The sequence below is a fragment of the Pristiophorus japonicus genome, chromosome 20, assembly GCF_044704955.1.
Source record: "Pristiophorus japonicus isolate sPriJap1 chromosome 20, sPriJap1.hap1, whole genome shotgun sequence".
Classification (NCBI taxonomy): Eukaryota; Metazoa; Chordata; class Chondrichthyes; family Pristiophoridae; genus Pristiophorus; species Pristiophorus japonicus.
Genome location: NC_091996.1, coordinates 86,334,507 through 86,356,676, shown reverse-complemented (window position 1 = coordinate 86,356,676; position 22,170 = coordinate 86,334,507). Strand labels below are relative to the sequence as shown.

General features: G+C 50.5%; 1 protein-coding gene across 2 annotated transcripts in view; it reads left to right on the top strand.

Annotated features, from left to right (window-relative positions):
• LOC139232644 (chromodomain-helicase-DNA-binding protein 3-like) overlaps positions 1–22,170 on the top strand; it is a 115,758-nt gene that overhangs the window by 29,661 nt on the left and 63,927 nt on the right. For both annotated transcript variants that reach the window (XM_070863093.1, XM_070863094.1), the window contains exons 7-13: positions 1,050–1,188; positions 6,126–6,301; positions 12,582–12,833; positions 13,735–13,938; positions 16,434–16,648; positions 18,686–18,817; positions 19,917–20,022. In XM_070863093.1, the coding sequence (XP_070719194.1) occupies positions 1,050–1,188; positions 6,126–6,301; positions 12,582–12,833; positions 13,735–13,938; positions 16,434–16,648; positions 18,686–18,817; positions 19,917–20,022 (1,224 nt within the window). The remainder of the gene's footprint in view (positions 1–1,049; positions 1,189–6,125; positions 6,302–12,581; positions 12,834–13,734; positions 13,939–16,433; positions 16,649–18,685; positions 18,818–19,916; positions 20,023–22,170) is intronic.

Sequence of the window (22,170 nt, the reverse complement as noted above, 5' to 3'; positions counted from 1 at the left end):
CTGTATAACACTAGGGTACAGTACTGGTGGGTACAGGTCTGTCACTGTATAACACTGGGGTACAGTACTGGTGGGTACAGGTCTGTCACTGTATAACACTAGGGTACAGTACTGGTGGGTACAGGTCTGTCACTGTATAACACTGGGGTACAGTACTGGTGGGTACAGGTCTGTCACTGTATAACACTGGGGTACAGTACTGGTGGGTACAGGTCTGTCACTGTATAACACTGGGGTACAGTACTGGTGGGCACAAGTCTGTCATTGTATAACACTGGGATACAGTACTGGTGGATACAGGTCTGTCACTGTATAACACTGGGGTACAGTACTGGTGGGTACAGGTCTGTCATTGTATAACACTGGGATACAGTACTGGTGGGTACAGGTCTGTCACTGTATAACACTGGGGTACAGTACTGGTGGGTACAGGTCTGTCACTGTATAACATTGGGGTACAGTACTGGTGGGTGCAGGTCTGTCACTGTATAACACTGGGATACAGTACTGGTGGGTACAGGTCTGTCACTGTATAACACTGGGGTACAGTACTGGTGGGTACCACTGTATAACACTGGGATACAGTACTGGTGGGTACAGGTCTGTCACTGTATAACACTGGGGTACAGTACTGGTGGGTACAGGTCTGTCACTGTATAACACTGGAGTACAGTATGGGTGAGTTATTTTAAGACTCTTGTATCCGATATTGAGTATGGCCTGAGATGTGAGATCAGAAGCTGCTTGTTGAAGTGATGTGCCCTTCGGCAAATCACACTCTCCACTTGTGTTTTCTGTGGCGGAGTCTGCCCACTGGTGCGGTGCCAGAGGCCCTCGGAGAAGCCTGCCTCGTTCCTCCTTTCAGACTGTGTATTGCCGTCTTGTGACTCACCGGGCCCACTTAACCCAAAGGAGGCCGGCCCATTGTACACCGTGGTGGCCCTCCTCTAACACGCTGACTAAAACACCAGGCTTTATTGCGCTGCGCGCGGGCTGACCGCAGTGTGCGTAACCGTCATTCTTAACCGCACGCCGCTGTGCTCTTCCAGAGCGACGAGGCAGACTTGGACGGGGAGTCGGACATCGACGACGCCAGCGTGCACAGCTCGTCGATTCGATCCGACAGCTCGGCTGGGCCCCTGAAGAAAGCCAAGCTGAAGGCGAAAGTGGGCCGAAAGAAACGGAAGCGTAAGTGTCGCATTGCGCCGGCTATCGCAGGCCGTTCGGGGCTTCAGAGGGCGAAGTTACGAGAACCTGGCATGCATTCCCTCGAGTTTAGAAGATCGGGGTGGGGGGAGGCTGATCGGATTGAGGTGGGCAAAAATGCTAAAAGGATTCGCAATGCTAGCTGGAGAGAAACTCTTTCCTCGGACAGGGTCGGGGGAGTCCAGAACAAGGGGGGCATCACCTTCAAATTGGAGCCAGGCCGTTCAGGGGAGATGTCAGGACGCACTTCTTCACACAAAAGGTAGTGGAAATCTCGACCTCGCTCCCGAAAAGGCTACAGATGCTTGGGGGTCAATTAGAATTTTCAAGACTTGAGATTTATAGATTTTTGTTGGTTATTATAGAATCATAGAAATTTACGGCACGGAAGGAGGCCATTTCGGCCCATCGTGTCCGCGCCGGCCGACAAAGAGCCACCCAAGCTAATCCCACTTTCCAGCTCTCGGTCCGTAGCCCTGCAGGTTACGACACTTCAGGTGTACATCCAAGTACTTTTTAAATGTGGTGAGGGTTTCTGCCTCTACTACCCTTTCAGGCCGTGAGTTCCGCCCCAGACCCCCACCACCCTCTGGGTGAAGACATTTCCCCTCAAATCCCCTCTTAAACCTCTCCCCAATTACTTTAAATCTATGCCCTAATCAAGTATCCAGGGTTACAGAACTAAGTTGGATAAATAGAGTTCAGATACAGATCAACCCGTGACCAAATTGAACAGCGGAACAGGCTCGAGGGGCTGAATGGCCTCCTCCTCCTGTTCCTGTGTTTTATTCGGCCACGTTTGACTCCGGGGGAGGGGGTGGGGGGTTGCCCGTGTGTCTTGTTTAAAAGCAGATCGGCAGCTCTGGGGGAAGGGCTGGGGTTTGCGAGAGGGGGGGAGGGGGAGAGAGAGGGGGGAGGAGGGCGAGGTTGTGTCTTTACGCACACGTGCCTCTCCTGGTGTAATGAGCCGATGAAGGCGATTGGTCAAGTTAACTCTGGCAAATGCTTCACGATAATGAAGGGTACAAATCCCAGGGGTGGTGAGTTTCAAAAGGTTGGCAGTACGAGGGGAACTTTGTCACCCCCAGGAGAATCGAGTTGTGGAACAGGGGGGAAGGACGTCAAAACAGACTAAGTGAGCAAGAGGCAATGAGATGTATTTCTGGGGAGAAAAGGGATATGAGGGAACAGGGCGCGGTGAAGTTGAGGAGTCTGTGAGAAAAGTCCAGGTTTGTTAGGATGAATGTTATTTCCCCCCCGCCTGTTCCTAAAATATCTAAGCCCCTAAAATTGCGAGTCTCGACTCCGGTTGTTGAGTTGACGGGAGCAGAGGTCAGAGATCAGGGTGTGGAGGTCAGCATGGAACTGAACAATTATACATCCTCTTGATGCCTAAAGCTGTGAATTTACAGTCGCACAGGCGTGTAATCCCAAAAAACGTGAATTTGTTGTTTGCTAACAAGTACTGTGCCCTCACCTACTAATCATAGAATGTTCCAGCACAGAAACAAGCTATTCGGCCCATCTAGTCTGTGTCAGTGTTTTCCTCCACATCACCCCCCCCCCCCCCCCCCACTCCCTGCACCATTTAATATCCCCCTGGTCCCATCCCACTCTCCTGCTCACTCCCCGCACCCTTTAATATCCCACCCAGTCTAATCTCACTCTCCTGCTCACTCCCCGCACCCTTTAATATCCCACCCAGTCTAATCCCACTCTCCCCTCACTCCCTGCACCCTTTAATATCCCACCCAGTCTAATCCCACTCTCCCCCTCACTCCCCGCACCCTTTAATATCCCACCCAGTCTAATCTCACTCTCCTGCTCACTCCCCGCACCCTTTAATATCCCACCCAGTCTAATCTCACTCTCCCCCTCACTCCCTGCACCCTTTAATATCCCCCTGGTCCCATCCCACTCTCCTGCTCACTCCCCGCACCCTTTAATATCCCACCCAGTCTAATCTCACTCTCCTGCTCACTCCCCGCACCCTTTAATATCCCACCCAGTCTAATCCCACTCTCCCCTCACTCCCTGCACCCTTTAATATCCCACCCAGTCTAATCCCACTCTCCCCCTCACTCCCCGCACCCTTTAATATCCCACCCAGTCTAATCTCACTCTCCTGCTCACTCCCCGCACCCTTTAATATCCCACCCAGTCTAATCTCACTCTCCCCCTCACTCCCTGCACCCTTTAATATCCCCCTGGTCCCATCCCACTCTCCTGCTCACTCCCTGCACCCTTTAATATCCCACCCAGTCTAATCCCACTCTCCTGCTCACTCCCCACACCCTGTAATATCCCACCCAGTCTAATCTCACTCTCCCCCTCACTCCTTGCACCCTTTAATATCCCACCCAGTCTAATCCCACTCTCCCCCTCACTCCCCGCACCCTTTAATATCCCACCCAGTCTAATCCCACTCTCCTGCTCACTCCCTGCACCCTTTAATATCCCCCTGGTCCCATCCCACTCTCCTGCTCACTCCCCGCACCCTTTAATATCCCACCCAGTCTAATCCCACTCTCCCCCTCACTCCCCGCACCCTTTAATATCCCACCCAGTCTAATCTCATTCTCCCCCTCACTCCCCACACCCTTTAATATCCCACCCAGTCTAATCTCACTCTCCTGTTCACTCCCCGCACCCTTTAATATCCCACCCAGTCTAATCCCACTCTCCCCCTCACTCCCCGCACCCTTTAATATCCCACCCAGTCTAATCTCACTCTCCCCCTCACTCCCCACACCCTTTAATATCCCACCCAGTCTAATCTCACTCTCCCCCTCACTCCCCACACCCTTTAATATCCCACCCAGTCTAATCTCACTCTCCTGCTCACTCCCCGCACCCTTTAATATCCCACCCAGTCTAATCCCACTCTCCCCCTCACTCCCCACACCCTTTAATATCCCACCCAGTCTAATCCCACTCTCCTGCTCACTCCCCACACCCTTTAATATCCCACCCAGTCTAATCCCACTCTCCCTCTCACTCTCCGCACCCTTTAATATCCCACCCAGTCTAATCCCACTCTCCCCCTCACTCCCCACACCCTTTAATATCCCACCCAGTCTAATCCCACTCTCCTGCTCACTCCCCACACCCTTTAATATCCCACCCAGTCTAATCCCACTCTCCCCCTCACTCCCTGCACCCTTTAATATCCCACCCAGTCTAATCCCACTCTCCCCCTCACTCCCCGCACCCTTTAATATCCCACCCAGTCTAATCCCACTCTCCTGCTCACTCCCCACACCCTTTAATATCCCCCTGGTCTAAACCTGCTCACTCCCCACACCTCATTTTCAAACAAGTCTAGAATTCTCTTTTAAAGGAATTTACAGACTCTGCTGCCGGAAGCGTTTGTGGCCGAGAATTCCACATTAACCCACTCTCCATGGAAAGAAATGTTTTCTAACATCATCTTTGTGATCATCTTAAATTTGTGCCCACTAATTATCACTTCAGCGACTAATGGAAACGCTCCCTCATTATAAAGCCTCAGAAATCTGAAGCCCTCTCTGTCTGGTCACCCACTAACCATCTCTGCTAATTTCTCAAGTCTGTCTTCATAACTGTAATTTCCTCGTCTACTGAGTCTACACGCCACCTTTTCCATTGCTTTTATGTCCTTCCGAATACAGCTTGTTTCCTACCCAAAATGAGACAGTGTCTGTTGCAGAGAACTCCAAACTCTGACCTCAGGAAACCTCCAGGGATTATCCCTTCCCTCATTGTAAAAAGTATCTTAATTAATCGCTTGAGTCCCTTCTCTCACCCCCCCGCCCCGCCCTGCCACATCGACCAGCGTCAACACTATTCTACATTTCGTTAAACCGAGGGCCCTGTCCGCCCTCTCAGGTGCACGTAAAAGATCTCGTGGCACTATTGGAAGAAGAGCAGGGGAGTTCCCCCTGGTGTCTTGGGACCAATATTTATCCCTCAAGCAACATCAATAAAGCAGAGATTATCTGGTCATTATCACATTTCTGTTTGTGGAATCTTGCTGAGCACAAAATCACTGCTGCGTTTCTCGCATTACAACAGTGTCTGCACTTCAAAAAATACTTCATTGCCTGCTGTAATGTATACGCCTGTAAGTATGCTCAAGGTTTGTAGAGCTGTTGCTGAAGGGGCTGCCCCTCAATTTCCGGCTCCACTTCAGTCCCACCCTGTGCGGAGGGGAGCGGGCAGGTCGGAGGGCCTCCTCGTAGGACTGCTCCTGGGCCTGGCCAAGGGGGCCATCAGCCGGTCCAGGCAGCGGGCGGTCGAGGGGGTCATTCAGCCCGACTGCCTGCCTCTCTTCCGCGCATACATCCGAGCCAGGGTGTCCCTGGAGATGGAGCACGCGGTGTCCACCGGTACGCTCGCGGCCTTTCGCGAGAGGTGGGCGCCGTAGGGACTGGAGTGCATCATCACCCCCCGGGAACAGGATTTTAATTTGATTGATAAAGTTCCCATGTTAATTTGGATTATGTGTTCTAGTGCCCTTTCTTGAAAAAAAAAAGGAGGTACTTGATTTAAACATTCTAACAAAAATAGTTGCAGAGGTTGCATTGTGAATGGCCCAACCAGTCACGTGATGTTTACAAGGCTCAATAAAACCCCAGCCAGTTGGGTTCAGGGAATCCACAATGAGGTATGCAGTTGTGAGCCTGGTGGATGAACTGGTAATGTGTAGTGTGATTGTTAAATCTTTGTTAATAAACCAACTAGTTCTTAATAGCAATATGTTGCTATGAATTCTTAAGCAAAGAACCCACGAAGCAAATACATTACAACTGCAAAGCGCTTTGCAACATCCCGAGTTCGTGCAAGGCGCTATATAAATGCAAGTCTTTTTTTTGCATGGAATTGTCCCCTAGCCCTTGTTGTGTCCCGCTGACTGACTCTTAACCTGCATACCTCTGCAGTTGTTGGCGAGGAGGAGGCGGATGGGTACGAGACCGATCACCAGGACTATTGTGAGGTCTGCCAGCAGGGAGGAGAGATCATCTTGTGCGACACTTGTCCCAGAGCCTATCACTTGGTCTGCCTGGATCCGGAGCTGGACAAAGCCCCAGAAGGAAAGTGGAGCTGCCCACACTGTGTGAGTACATACAGCCTGCTCGCGCAGCAACCTTGCGAATCAGATGCAGGCCGGACGGGCAGGCCGACAGCCACTGCAGGATGAGGAGAGGAATATATTTTAAAGGGGAGTTTAAAATTGGTAGGGGGGGAGAAATTCGGCTGTTTAGCGCCTCAAAAAGTGCGATATCGGTTGTTTTGCCCCAAGAGGAGAGTGGAGTGCAAAGGCACACTCCTTGGGTGCTAAAGGAGCATTAACGCAGGAGGGTGGCTCAATTTTTTGGCGCTATAAGATACCGGCATCCTAGCGCCTGAAGATGAGAAAAAAACTTGGTGAAAACTTCAATGACCGACACCCACACTTCCCCACTGATGCAACAAATAAATAGAAGTTTAAAAAAATTACATTTTAGCACCTATCTTGCTCTCCGGACCATATCGCCCCGGGGTCGTCGCTGGACCGACTGCTTGCGGCAGAAAGGGGCGCTAAGGGGCCACTTAACACCTCCCGCCCAAGCGCGTGCTGTCGGCGCCTGCCGCGAACTTCAGTGAAGATTTAGCGGCGGCGCTGACAGATCGCGTGGCGCTTGCTAGCCCCGCCCACTCAGTGACCTCACCGAGTGCGCAAAGGCCCCGTGTTCCTGCATTTGATAAATTCACACCATCGCCTGCCGTAGCGCCCGGCGCTGAGACCGGCGAGGGGAAAGCAGTTGGTCCAGCGACGACCCCGGGGCGATATGGTCCGGAGAGCAAGGCAAGTGCTAAAATGTAAGTTTTTCAACTTCTATTTAATTTCTTGCAGCAGTGGGGAAGTGTGGGTCATTGAAGTTTTCACCAAGTTTTTTTTTTCTCAGAGAATTGTGAACCTGTGGAATTCTCTACCACAGAAAGTTGTTGGGGCCAGTTCATTAGATATATTCAAAAGGGAGTTAGATGTGGCCCTTACGGCTGAATGGATCAAGGGGTATGGAGAGAAAGCAGGAATGGGGTACTGAAGTTGCATGATCAGCCATGATCATATTGAATGGTGGTGCAGGCTCGAAGGGCCGAATGGCCTACTTCTGCCCTGCTTTCTATGTTTCAGGCGCGAGGATGCCGGTATCTTATAGCGCCAAAAAATTGAGTAGGCCTCCTGCGCTATCGCTCTGTTAGCGCCCGAGGAGGAGTGTGCAATGCCTGTCTGTGCGTTCCACTGTCCTCTTGGGGCGAAACAACTGAATATCGCACTTTGAAGGCGGTAGACATCGCTTGGCGTTAAAGCTAGGTACTGTCACTGCCTCAATGCAGGCGATACCGAATTTCGCCCCCTAAATCTTTGAAGGTGACAGGACAAGTTGGGAAGGCTGTTTTTTACGATCCTTGGCTTTATAAACAGAAGCATACAGTACAAAAGCAAGGAAGTTATGTTAAATCTTTATGAAACACTGGTTAGGCCCTCAGCTTAGAGTATTGTGTTCAATTCTGGGCTCCACACTTTGGAAAGCATGTCAAGGCCTTGGCGAGGGTGCAGAGTAAATTTACTAGAATTGTACCAGGGATGAAGGACTACAGTGACGTGGAGAGACTGGAGAAGGTGGGGTTATTCTCCTTGGAGCAGAGAAGGTTAAAGGGAGATTTAATAGAGGTGTTCAAAATCATGAAGGGGTTTTGATAGAGTAAATAAGGAGAGACTGTTTCCAGTGGGAGGAGAGTCGATAACCAGAGGACCCAGATGGAAGGTAATTGTCAGAAGAATCAGAGAGGGAGATGAGGGGAATCTTTTTACGCAGCGAGTTGTTGTGATCTGGAACGCGCTGCCTGAAAGGATGGTGGGAGCAGATTCAATAGTAACTCTCAAAAGGGAAATTGGATAAATTCTTGAAGGGAAAATATATGTAGGGCTTATGGACAGTGGGACAAATTGGATCGCTCTTTCAAAGAGCCGGCACAGGCATGAGGGGCCGAATGGTCTCCTGTGCTGTATCATTCTACTATAACATGAGCCTTGACTGTTCTCGCACAAAGTGGCCTGCCTCGTGGCTGTAGATGCAAATGCTTGCGGCCATTCCTTACCAAGTTGGAACTGGCTATTAATAGTGCTCGCTTTGAGCTCCGTGGTGTATTTAGCTCCCCCGGTGGCTCCGTTGCTAAATAACGCCTAGCACGACGATCAGCTGCCCAGACCAGGAAGCTCCCAGCTGCGTTTCCTGCTGTGCGACAGAGCTGAACTGAGTGGGTCGATGGGTGCTACGGTTTGAGCTCTGCGCCATTGGCCTGCAGAACGAGGGGGGTGGTGGGGCGGTGGGAGAGTAAATCAACCAAGGCTCCTACTCCTGATTGCCAGCTGTATCGGATGTCGGTTGATGCCTCACTCGCGATGCCCTCCACTGCTGAATAGCCTCACGCAAGAGGAATGGCTACTCGGGCGAGGTACTGGAGAGAACCGAAATGGTTATTCCGCTAAATATCATGATCAGACGATGTGTGTGTCACATGCTGTCAGTTTGCTCTCTTTTCCCCCCCCACCCCGCCCCAGTGAAATTAAAAGTGGAGTGAATATTGACACTATTGCGTCAGCCAATGAGTTGGAGGCTTGGGGTTTTAATCAATGGTAACTCTGAACTCCTGATCAAAACTACATCAGAGTCTCCCTTTCTGCCCTGATGCAAGAGTCAAGGATCTCTTGGAGCGGCTGCAGGGCATTTTGGAGGGGGAGGGAGAACAGCCTGTTGTTGTGGTGCAAATAGGTACCAATGATATAGGTAAAAAACAGGATGAGGTCCTACATGCTGAATTTAGGGAGTTAGGAGTTAAATTAAAAAGTAGGACCTCAAAGGTAGTAATCTCAGGATTGCTACCAGTGCCACGTGCTAGTCAGAGCAGAAATAGTAGGATAGTTAAGATGAATACGTGGCTTGAGGAATGTTGCAAGAGGGAGGGATTCATATTCCTGGGACATTGGTTCGATTTGTATTGGTCCCACCTCCCGCAGAACCGTTTCCAATGTCCTATTGAGAGTGTTTGCTAGTGCTGTTGGAGAGGGGTTAAACTAATATGGCAGGGGTATGGGAATCTATGCAGGGAGACAATGTGGGCAGAAGCAAAAGGTAGAAAGGAGATGAGGAAAAGTGGAGGGCAGAGAAACCCAAGGCAAAAATCGAAAAGGGCCACATTACAACATAATTCTAAAAGGACAAAGAGTGTTAAAAAAACAAGCCTGATGGCTCTGTGTCTCAATGCGAGGAGCATTCATAATAAGGTGGATGAATTAATTGCGCAGATAGCTGTTAACGGATATGATGTAATTGGGATTACGGAGACATGGCTCCAGGGTGACCAAGGCTGGGAACTCAACATTCAGGAAGGATAGACGGAAAGGAAAAGGAGGTGGGTGTAGCGTTGTTGGTTAAAAAGGAGATTAACGCAATAATAAGGAAGGCCATTTGCTTGGGTGATGTGGAATCTGTATGGGTAGAGCTGCGGAACACCAAAGGGCAGAAAATGCTAGTGGGAGTTGTGTACAGATCACCAAACAGTGGTAGTGAGGTTGGGGATGACATCAAACAGGAAATTAGGCATGCGTGCAATAAAGGTACAGCATGATCATGGGTGACTTTAATCCACATATAGATTGAGCTAACCAAACTGGTAGCAATACGGTGGAGGAGGATTTCCTGGAGTGTATAAGGGATGGTTTTCGAGACCAATATGTCGAGGAACCAACTAGAGAGCAGGCCATCCTAGACTGGGTCTTGTATAATGGGAGAGGATTAATTAGCAATCTTGTGCGAGGCCCTTTGGGGAAGAGTGACCATAATATGGTAGAATTCTTCATTAAGATGGAACATGACACAGTTAATTCAGAGACTAGGGTCCTGAACCTAAAGAAAGGTAACTTCGATGGTATGAGACGTGAATTGGCTAGGATAGACTGGCGAATGATACTTAAAGGGTTGACGGTGGATAGGCAATGGCAGACATTTAAAGATTACATGGATGTACAATTGTTGAAGTTCATCCCTGTCTGGCGTAAAAATAAAACTGGGAAGGTGGCTCAACCGTGGCTAACAAGGGAAATTAGGGATAGTGTTAAATCCAAGGAAGAGGCATACAAATTGGGCAGAAAAAACAGCAAACCTGAGGACTGGAAGAAATTTAGAATTCAGCAGAGGAGGACAAAGGGTTTAATTAGGAGGGGGAAAATAGAGTATGAGAGTAAGCTTGCAGGGAATATAAAAATTGATTGCAAAAGCTTCTATAGATATGTGAAGAGAAAAAGATTAGTGAAGACAAATTTAGGTCCCTTGCAGTCAGAATCAGATGAATTTATAAAGGGGAACAAAGAAATAGCAGACCAATTGAACAAATACTTCGCATCTGACCTCACTAAGGAAGACACAAATAACCTTCCGGAAATACCAGGGGACCGAAGGTCTAGCGAGAAGAAGAAACTGAAGGAAATCCTTGTTAGTCAGGAAATGGTGTTGGGGAAATTGATGGGATTGAAGGCCGATAAAACCCCAGGGCCTGATAATCTGCATCCCAGAGTACTTAAGGAAGTGGCCCTAGAAATAGTGGACACATTGGTGGTCATTTTCCAACTTTCTATAGACTCTGGATCAGTTCCTATGGATTGGAGGGTAGCTAATGTAACCCCACTTTTTTAAAAAAAAAGAAGGGAGAGAGAAAACCGAATTATAGACCGGTTAGCCTGACATCGGTAGTGGGGAAAATGTTGGAATCAATTATTAAAGACGTAATAGCAGCGCATTTGGAAAGCAGTGACAGCATGTCAGCATGGATTTATGAAAGGAAAATCATGCTTGACAAATCATGCTTGACAAACCTTCTAGAATCTTTTGAGGATGTAACTAGTAGAGTGGACAAGGGAGAACCAGTGGATGTGGTGTATTTGGACTTTCAAAAGGCTTTTGACAAGGTCCCACACAAGAGATTGGTGTGCAAAATCAAAGCACATGGTATTGGGGTTAATGTATTGACGTGGATAGAGAACTGGTTGGCAGACAGGAAGCAGAGAGTAAGAATAAATGGGTCCTTTTCAGAATGGCAGGCAGTGACTAGTTGGTTACCGCAAGGTTCAGTGCTGGGCCCCCAGCTATATACAATATACATTAATGATTTGGATGAAGGAATTGAATGTAATATCTCCAAGTTTGCAGATGACACAAAGCTGGGTGGCAGTGTGAGCTGTGAAGTAGGTGCTAAGAGGCTGCAGGGTGACAGGATAAATGTGCATTTATCCACTTTGGTGGCAAAAACAGGGAGACAGAATATTGTCTGAATGGTGACAGATTAGGAAAAGGGGAGGTGCAAAGAGACCTGGGTTTCATGGTATATCAGTCATTGAAAGTTGGCACGCAGGTACAGCAGGCGTTGAAGAAGGCGAATGGCATGTTAGCCTTCATAGCTAGGGGATTTGAGTATAGGAGCAGGGAGGTCTTATTGCAGTTGTACAGGGTCTTGGTGAGGCCACACCTTGAATATTGTATACAGTTTTGGTCTCCTAATCTGAGGAAGGACGTTCTTGCTAATGAGGAAGTGCAACGAAGGGTCACCAGACTGGTTCCCGGGATGGCATGACTGACATATGAAGAAAGACTGGATCGACTAGGCTTGTATTCACTGGAATTTAGAAGAATGAGAGGGGATCTCATAGAAATATATAAAATTCTGACAGGATTGGACAGGTTAGATGCAGGAAGAATGTTCCCGATGTTGGGGAAGTCCAGAACCAGGGCACACAGTCTAAGGATAAGGGTAAGCCATTTAGGACCGAGATGAGGAGAAACTTGTTCACTCGGAGAATTGTGAACCTGTGGAATTCACTACCACAGAAAGTTGTTGAGGCCAGTTCGTTAGATATATTCAAAAGGGAGTTAGATGTGGACCTTACAGATAAAGGGATAAAGGGGTATGGAGAGAAAGCAGGAATGGGGTACTGAGTTGAATGATCAGCCATGATCTTATTGAATGGTGGTGCAGGCTCGAAGGGCCTACTCCTGCACCTATTTTCTATGTTTCGATGTTAAAAGCAGGCTTAGTCCTACAGCAAAATGCAATGTAGTGGAGGGTAGTTCCGCAATACAAATTATCCCAGTGTAAAATCAGTCCCAGTCACTTGATGCAGCGTGGTCTCCAGGTGTGGTTGCAGGAGGAATTCCCCAATTATCTCCATTCCGGCCGGCACTTGTGGTGCCACGATACAAAGCCACCATTGTGTGTCTGTTACATAGAAGGCAAATGTCGCAAAAGTGGAAGGTAAAACTCGGGTTATTAACGAGCTCCGCTCCGTCTTCCTTCAGGAGAAAGAAGGCATTCAGTGGGAGGCCAAGGACGAGGAAGAAGAAGAGGAGGAGGAGGAGGAAGAGGAGGAAGAGGTGGAGGTGGGGGCTGAGCGGGAGGAAGAGGACGACCACATGGAGTACTGCAGGGTCTGCAAGGATGGCGGAGAGCTGCTGTGCTGCGATACCTGCCCGTCCTCCTACCACATCCACTGCCTCAATCCACCACTTCCAGAAATCCCAAACGGCGAGTGGCTCTGCCCCCGCTGTACGGTGAGTTCCCTCCTCATCGAGCGTGAAATATATTTTGCGGGTGGGTGTTGTTGCTGCTTTAAAAAAATTAATATTGATTCTTGGGATGTGGGCGTTGCTGGCAAGGATGGCATTTTTCGACTGTCCTGGGCCAATATTTTTCCCACAAAACAACAGTGCTTTAAAAAAAAACGATGCATTGATCATTATCACGGGGCTGTTTGCGAGATCTTGCTGTGTGCAAATTTGATGCCGCGTTTCCTACATTACAATAGTGATTGCACTTAAAAAAAAAACACATCATTACGAAGCGTTTTTGGGACGTTCTGAGGTGGTGAAAGGCATTGTGTAAATGTAAGACCCTTTCGGTCATTTTTGCTCTGGTGAAATCCTCGCCCTCCTACATAAGAACATAGGAGCAGGAGTCGGCCATTTGGCCCCTCAAGCCTGCTCCGCCATTCGATAAGATCATGGCTGATGTGATCATGGCTGATGTGATCTTGGCCTCAACTCCACTTTCCCGCCCGCTCCCCATAACCCTTGACGCTCTTACCCTTCAGAAATCTGTCTATCTCTACCCTTGATCCAGCCTCCACAGCGCTCTGGGCAGAGAATTCCAAAGATTCACCACCCTCTGCGAGAAGAAATTCCTCCTCATCTCAATTCTAAATGGACAACCCCTTATTCTGAAACTATGCCTTCTAGTTCTCGATTCCCCCACGAGGGGAAACATCCTCTCTGCATCTACCTTATCGAGCCCCCTCAGAATCTTACACGTTTTAGTACAACTCTCATTCTTCTAAACCCCAATGAGTACAGGCCCGACCTGCTCAAGCTTTCCTCATAAGCCAACCCCTTCATCTCAGGAATCGACAGATTGACCCTTCTCTGACCTCCTCCTGCTTTTACCTTTACTCCGCAGTGCCCAGCGCTCAAAGGCCGAGTCCAGAGGATTCTACACTGGAGATGGGGCGAACCACCGCTGGTGGTCTCTGTGCCCAGGCCCCCTGATGCCAACCCGGAGGACTCGCCGCCGAAACCGCTGCATGGCCGCGCTGAGCGGGAGTTTTTCGTTAAGTGGACCGGCTTGTCGTACTGGCACTGCTGCTGGGTCACTGAGCTGCAGGTGGGTTTGGATCACAGCTTGGGTCCTCGTTTTCCTTTCTGTACTCCTCAAAGTGTGAAGGCTGTCTGTGCGTTAGCTCAGCAGGTACAGCATGGGTTAGATACAGAGTAAAGCTCCCTCTACACCGTCCCATCAAACACTCCCAGGGCAGGTACAGCACGGGGTTAGATACAGAGTAAAGCTCCCTCTACACTGTCCCGTCAAACACTCCCAGGGCAGGTACAGCACGGGGTTAGATACAGAGTAAAGCTCCCTCTACACTGTCCCATCAAACACTCCCAGGGCAGGTACAGCACTGGGTTAGATACAGAGTAAAGCTCCCTCTACACTGTCCCATCAAACACTCCCAGGGCAGGTACAGCACGGAGTTAGATACAGAGTAAAGCTCCCGCATCCATTGAGGGGTGGTAAGGCCAATTCTGCCTTCCATGCTGGGGGCTAAAATTCCATGCCCCAGAAGATTACCGTCCCCAAGATGGGAGCCTGTGCGGGGAGGCAGAGGGAAGTTGAGGGGAGACGGGGGCGGGGGATGGAGGGGAGACGGGGGCGGGGGATGGAGGGGAGAGTGGTGGAGGTGGGGGGGGGTGGCGGAGAAACCCAGGGCGGGGGACAGGAGGGACCACATTGCAGCGGAGGTCTGGGGTGGCGAAGTGTGTTGGAGGGGCGGGCCTGGGGGCTCTGTGCCTCGGTGTGGGGAGTGTTCAGAGTGGGGTAGACGGGTTGACTGCGCAGATGGCGGTTGGTGGATGTGGTGTGGTTGGCGTTGCGGGGGCGTGGCTCCGGAGTGGCCGGGGCTGGGGGCTCGACATCCGGGAGTGTTGGGCATTTGGGAAGGATTCTGACGGGACGGGGCGGGTTGGGTGCGGGGGGAGTGTTTCCGGTATGGGTGGGTCCGGAGCCGGGGGCTTGGGGGCACGCTCTTGGGATGGGGGGTGGGCTATTTGGGGCTGGGTTGGGAGAGACTTCTTCACTCGGGGAGTTGTTGGCCTGTGGGGTTCCCTGCCGCGGAGAGTTGTTGATGCCAGTTCATTGGATGTGTTCGGGAGGGAGTTGGCTGTGGTCCTTGCGGCTGGGGGGGTCGGAGGGTGTGGAAGGGGCGTGGGGGGGGGAGGGGTGCTGGGGTGGGTGATCAGCCATGATCTTGTTGAATGGCGTTGCAGGCTCGAAGGACCAAATGGCCGACTCCTGCACCTATTTTCTATGTTTCTATGTTTCACTGTCCCAACACTCCCAGGGCAGGTACAGCACGGGGTTAGATACAGAGTAAAGCTCCCTCTACACTGTCCCATCAAACACTCCCAGGGCAGGTACAGCACGGGGTTAGATACAGAGTAAAGCTCCCTCTACACTGTCCCATCAAACACTCCCAGGGCAGGTATAGCACGGATTCAGAGTCCCGGGAGTGTGTCAATAGTAACAGGTTCCAGGGAGTCAATATTTGCAAGATTTTCCCAGGAATATATAAGTATTTACAGGGGGTCCCGGGGAGTATGTCAATATATACAGGGGGTCCCCAGGGAGTATGTCAGTATTTACAGGGGGTCCCCGGGGAGTGCGTCAGTATTTACAGGGGGTCCCCGAGAGTGCGTCAGTATTTACAGGGGGTCCCCGGGAGTGCGTCAGTATTTACAGCGCGTCCCTGGGAGTATGTCAGTATTTACAGGGGGTCCCCGGAGTGCGGCAGTATTTACAGGGGGTCCCCGGAGTGCGGCAGTATTTACAGGGGGTCCCCGGGAGTGCGGCAGTATTTACAGCGCGTCCCTGGGAGTATGTCAGTATTTACAGGGGGTCCCCGGGAGTGTGTCAGTATTTACAGGGGGTCCCTGGGAGTGCGTCAGTATTTACAGCGCGTCCCTGGGAGTGTATCGGTATTTACAGGTGGTCCCCGGGAGTGCGTCAGTATTTACGGGGAGTCCCTGGGAGTGCGTCAGTATTTACACGGGGTCCCTGGGAGTGTGTCAGTGTTTACAGGGGGGTCCCCAGGAGAGTGTCAGTATTTACACGGGGTCCCTGGGAGTGTGTCAGTGTTTACAGGGGGGTCCCCGGGAGTGTGTCGGTATTTACAGGGGATCCCTGGGAGTATGTCAGTATTTTCAGGGGGTCTCCAGGAGAGTGTCAGTATTTACAGGAGGTCCCTAAGAGTGTGTCAGTATTTTCAGGGGGTCCCCAGGAGAGTGTCAGTATTTACAGGGAGGGTCCCCGGGAGTGTGTCGGTATTTACAGGGAGTCCCCGGGAGTGCGTCAGTATTTACACTGGGTCCCTGGGAGTATGTCAGTATTTGCAGGGCGTCCCCGGGAGTGTGTCGGTATTTACAGGGGGGGCCCCCGGGAGTGTGTCAGTGTTTGCAGGGGGGGTCCCCGGGAGTGTGTCGGTATTTACAGGGGGGTCGTCGGGAGAGTGTGTGTGCAGTTACAGGGTCCCCGGGACAGTGTAATGTACACTTCACATGAAGCTTCGCGCTGAACTCGCCCTCACTTCTGCTGGTTTCCATTAGCTTGAGATTTACCACTCGGTGATGTTCCGCAATTACCAGCGGAAGACAGACATGGACGACCCGCCTCTGTTTGATTACTGCTCCGGGGATGACGACGGTGGCAAGAGCGAGAAACGGATTGCCCAGGACCCCCAGTACGCCGCCATGGATAAGAAGTTTTACCGCTACGGGATTAAGCCCGAGTGGATGACCATCCATCGCATCCTGCAGCACAGGTGAGCCGGCCAGCACTGGAGAGCTAGCTTGGGTTTGGGAACGTAGGAGGAAGGCCAATCAGCCCCTCGAGTCTGTTCCGCCATTCAATTAGATCGTGACTGCCCTGTAGCTAAACTGTACTCGATACCCTTGTGTAACAAAATCGATCTCTGGCTTTGAAGCCCCAGCATCCACAGCCTTTCTGGGGCACACAAAGGTCCCGGTTTTCCAATCGTGGTCTTGCATAGAATTTACAGTGCAGAAAAAGGCCTTTCGGGCCAACTGTGTCAGCCGTGGCTCAGCGGATAGCAAACGCGCCTCGTGGGTCAGAAGGTTGTGGGTTCGAGTTCGAGTCCCACTCCAGCAACTTAAGCACATATATCTAGGCTGACGCTCCTAGTGCAGTGCTGAGGGAGCGTCGCACTGTCTTTTAGATGAGACGTTAAACCGAGGCCCCGTCTGCTCTCGCAGGTGGACGCTAAAGATCCCACGGCCACTATTTCGAAGAAGAGCAGGGGAGTTATCCCCGGTGTCCTGGGACCAATATTTTATCCCTCAATCAACATAACATTAAAAAACACAGATTATCTGGGTCATTGTCACATTGCTGTGTGTGGGAGCTTGCTGTGCGCAAATTGGCTGCCGCGTTTCCCACATTACAACAGTGACTACACTCCAAAAAGTACTTCATTGGCTGAAAAGCGCTTTGAGCTGTCCAGTGGTCGTGAAAGGTGCTATATAAATGCAAGTCTTACTAACTGGTCCACGCCAGTGTTTATGCCCCACACAAGCCTCCCCCCACCCTTCATTGCACTCTATCAGCATATCTTTCTATAATTCCCTTGAATATAGAAGATTAAGGGTGCACTGTGTTTAAGATGATTAAAGGAGCTGATAGGGTAGATAGAGAGAAACTGTTTCCTCTGGTGGTGGGAGGTAGGGGCTTAAAGTTGGAGCCAGGATGTCCAGGGCTGATGCCACTTCTTCACTCAAAGGGTGGTGAACATCTGGAATCCTCCCCCAAAAACGCTGTCGAGGCTGGGGGGGTCAATTGAAAGTATCAAAACTAAGATTGCTAGATTTCTAGATTTCTATTAGGTAAGGCTATTAGGCGTTATGGAACCAAGGCGGGTGGATAGAGTTACGATACAGATCAGCCACGATTTAATTGAATGGCAGAGCAGGCTCTAGGGGCTGAATGACCTCCTTCTGTTCCTGTGTTCCTTCATATGTATTCCGCCATGTGTTTATCCAGCTTCCCCTTAAATGCATCGCTACTAATCGCCTCAACCGCTCCCTGTGGGAGCGAGTTCCACATTCTCACTGCTCTCTGGGCAAAGAGGTTTCTCCCGAATTCCCCATTGGATTTATTGGTGACTATCTTATGTTTGTGGCCCCGAGTTCTGGTCTCCCCCACAAGTGGAAATATTTTCTCTACATCTACCCTATCCTGGGTGAGTACAGCTCCAACAGCACTTGCTCGATACCATCCATAAGAACATAAGAATTAGGAACAGGAGTAGGCCATCTAGCCCCTTGAGCCTGCTCCGCCATTCAAAAAGATCATGGCTGATCTGGCCGTGGACTCAGCTCCACTTACCCGCCCGCTCCCCATAACCCTTAATTCCCTTATTGGTTAAAAATCCAGGACAAAGCATTCCGCTTCAGCCAAGACCCACCTGAAAATGTAGGCACATAAGTCTTTTTTTTTAAAGTAACTTTATTTAAGTCTTTGTGGGTCACGACGGGGAAGCGATAGTTCAGTTAAGTTGCTTATTCATTTAAATACTCGCAGAGCAAATCTCATCTCTTTGGATATGATAGCTGGCCCTACCTCTGGTTCCCATCTCCCCCGCTCCGCCCCTTTTGGACTTGGCAAAGAGTTGTCGGCTGACCTGGTGGCCTCCGTTCGCTTTGCCCTGCTGAACTGCGCACGAGTCGGATGCGCGGATTGATGATCGCAGTCCCTTGCTTGTGCGAAGGTGCTCTTTTCCCCCCCCCCCCCCCCCCCGGCCCCAGCTGCCGTCCGCTCACCTCCGTCTCATTCCTTCCCGCAGCATCGACAGGAAGGGGAACTACCACCACCTGGTGAAGTGGAGGGATCTGCCATACGACCAGGCCACTTGGGAGGACGACGAGCTGGAAATCCCGGATTACGACACGCTCAAAGTCGCGTACTGGAATCACAGGTCAGTGAGGGCAGGATTGTAGAAATTTGCAACACGTTAGGAGGCCGTTCGGCCCATCGTGTCCGCGTCGGCCGACAAAGAGCCACCCAGCCTAATCCCACTTTCCAGCTCTCGGTCCGTAGCCCTGTAGGTTACGGCACTTCAAGTGCACCTCCAAGTACTTTTTAAATGTGGTGAGGGTTTCTGCCTCTACCACCCTTTCAGGCAGTGAGTTCCAGACCCCCACCACCCTCTGGATGCAAAAATGTCGTCTCAAATACCTTCTAAACCTTGCACCATTTTAAACTTATATAATCTGCACCATGTAATATCATCAAAACACATTATCTGGGGGACCTGAAATTACGGCAATTGTGTGCCAGCACTTGGAGCTAGAAATGTGGTTGCAGGGTTCTAACGTCGGGCGGTCACTAAATTTAGTGTCGGAAAATGGTTCGCGACGGGAGCCACAAAATTCAGTGGTTGCGCCTTGAGAGTGGAGTGGAGCGCAAAGGGAAACGTTCCACACTTCTCTCTGGGCGCTAGGCTGGGTGAGCTGCAGAATATCCGTTGCTAAAGAGCCAGCTTCGTAGCGCCCGAAGAGAGGCCTCCCTGCAAAAAAAAAAAAGAATCGGCACAAAAAACATTTCCTATACATTACTCGCCCCAAATAAAGTTACATCGCAAAAGAAAAAAAAAATCAATCGCACTTATCTCACGCAGTCATTCCTACCCTTAGCTCCCCGGGACAGCTCTGCACGCCAGCATTCTCTGGCGGGGTCACTACGGGGCCCGACAGGTGCAGCGCAAACCACATGTTGCCCCCGTGTCGATACCGGGGGCGTTGCACACCGGCGCTCCGCTCCCGGGCGATACTCCTCAGCGCTGCCGGTTCCGGCACACTGAATTTGCCGAGCGGCCCGAATGCCGGCCTTCGAGGCTGCAAACTCTTTACTGTCCGTCAGGGGCGCTATCCAACCAAATCAGTACGCTTGTCTGATGTGTATTTTAAAGGGCTTAAGATCTCTGCTGACATTGCGGTTTTGGTTAGCTTTGCTGGTCCCTGGGGTGTCTCTGCGCAGGAAGCCCAGCTTTAACCCCGTGCTTGTTTCTACTGCAGGGAGATGATCATCGGTGAGGAACCTTCCAGGCCCAAGAAAACCAAGAAGTTCAAGAAAATCAAGGAGTTCTACGCCGACAAGCCTCCCAGCTCGCCTATAATCGAGGTAAGTGCGGGAAGGAAGAGGCGAGCTTTGTGATTATTGTAAATCTGCGAGCAGAATATATATTGTCAAAGAGAACGAGGGAGTGGATAGTCCACCTGGATACCATATACAAGAGCTATTTGCAAAGGCTATGGTGGCCAGGAATGTTGAGTTGAAATGAGCTTCCGACCACATATCCGCAGCATAACTAAAACCGCCTATTTCCACCTCTGTAACATCGCCCGTCTCCGCCCCTGCCTCAGCTCATCCACTGCTGAAGCCCTCATCCGTGCCTTTGTTACCTCTAGACTTGACTATTCCAACACACTCCTGGCCGGCCTCCTACATTCTATCTTGCGTAAACTGGAAGTGATCCAAAACACATCCATCGCCCTTTGAGCTCGCTGACCTACATTGGCTCCTGGTTAAGCAACGCCTCGATTTCAAAATTCTCATCCTTATTTTCATCCTTAAGTCTCTGTATGGCCTCGCCCCTCCCTATCTTTGTAATCTCTTTCAGCCCCACAACCCCTCCCCCCAAGATGTCTGCGCTCCTCTAATTCTGCCCTCTTGAGCGTCCCTGATTATAATCATCCACCCATCGGTAGCCGTGACCTCTGTTGCCTAGGCCCTAAACTCTGGAACTCCCTCCCTAAACCCCTCCACCTCTCTTTCCTCCTTCAAGACATTCCCTAAAACCTACCTCTTTTGACCTAGCTTTTGGTCACCTGCGCTAATGTCTACTTATGCGGCTCGGTGTCAAATTTTTTAAATCTCGTAATACTCCTGTCAAGCGTCCTTGGGACATTTCGCTACGTTAAAGGCCCTATTATATATGCAAGTTGTTACATAGAAAGTTATGGGGTGATGGTAGTGAACTGTTGAAGATTTTAAGGGGCGTAGAAAAATTGATCCCCAGTAATCACAAATATGACTGTGGTTCACGCATGCAAACTCAGCAGATGAGCAGACAATTCGTGACTTTGTACAGTGTGTGGTGAATAAGTACAATAGAAGAGGGATAGCATCAACAAATTCAAGAGAGCAACTGGATAGATCTTTGGCAGACAAGGAGTGGAGGCGTACGAACTAGCATATAGTGCCTCTTTGGACCGACCAGATGAACGTGACGGTCTCTTCCAGCAACATACTCCCCCACCCCCCCCTCCAGTGATTGACTCGCGGGAGACTCTGCAGCACGTCTGCGACCCTTTCTTTAGCTCAGTGCGCCAGATGAAGTTGTCAGTGGTCGGAATACGGTGTCGCCCTCGGCTCAGTCGATGGCACTCTAGCCTCGGAGTCTGAAGGTTCAAACCCCGCTCCAGGACCTGAGCACAAGTCCCCACAATCTCGGCTCCCGCTGCAGTGCAATACTGACAGCGGTGTCTCAGGTGGGACATTCAGCTGATAAACCTACCCGCCCTCCCTGGCCACCATTTGCCTGTCTGGGTGGATGAGAAAGATTCCCAGCACCGGTCCAGGAAGAGCACGGGAGTTCTCCCATCTCCTGGCCAAAGTTCTCCCTAATTTCTTTGCGGGGTTTGCAGGCCTGCGCAAAATCTCCCATTCAAAAGCCGGTAAGCCTGCTCATCTGCAGGGGACCTCCAGACAGCTGCATGGCCGCATAACTTAGCGGGAATGTTAGTCGTGGACAATATTTATCCCTCACTCCACACCACTAAAAAAAAAACAGGTAACTGGCCATTTATTTCATTTACTGTTTGCGGGACCTTGCTGCGTGCAAATTGACTGCTGAGTTTTCTCACATAACATCCATTGCTTGTTGTGTATTGCTTTGGGACGTCGCAAGGATGTAAAAGCCCCTATATAAATGCAAATTCTTTCTTCAGATGAGATTGAATTACTGGCTTCCTAAATATTTCCACATTGGAGCATGCTGCTGTTGAACATAACTGAACGGGCTGCTTTTGCCAAGAGGATTGATAGGGAGTGCACCACTTCTGGAACTCATTCCGGCCCTCAATCCTCCCTCCCTCCCACAATCTGCAGGTGTTTAAAGGCCGAGCTCGCTGTCACCTCGCCAGTACCCAACCTTCTCGTTCCTTCTCCACGTCTGGTATCACGGCCCTTTGCTCTTCACCCTGCATTGTCAGTTTAAAAATAATTCCTCTGTCATTGTCACTTGTCACAGGGGCTGTCAACTCGGGA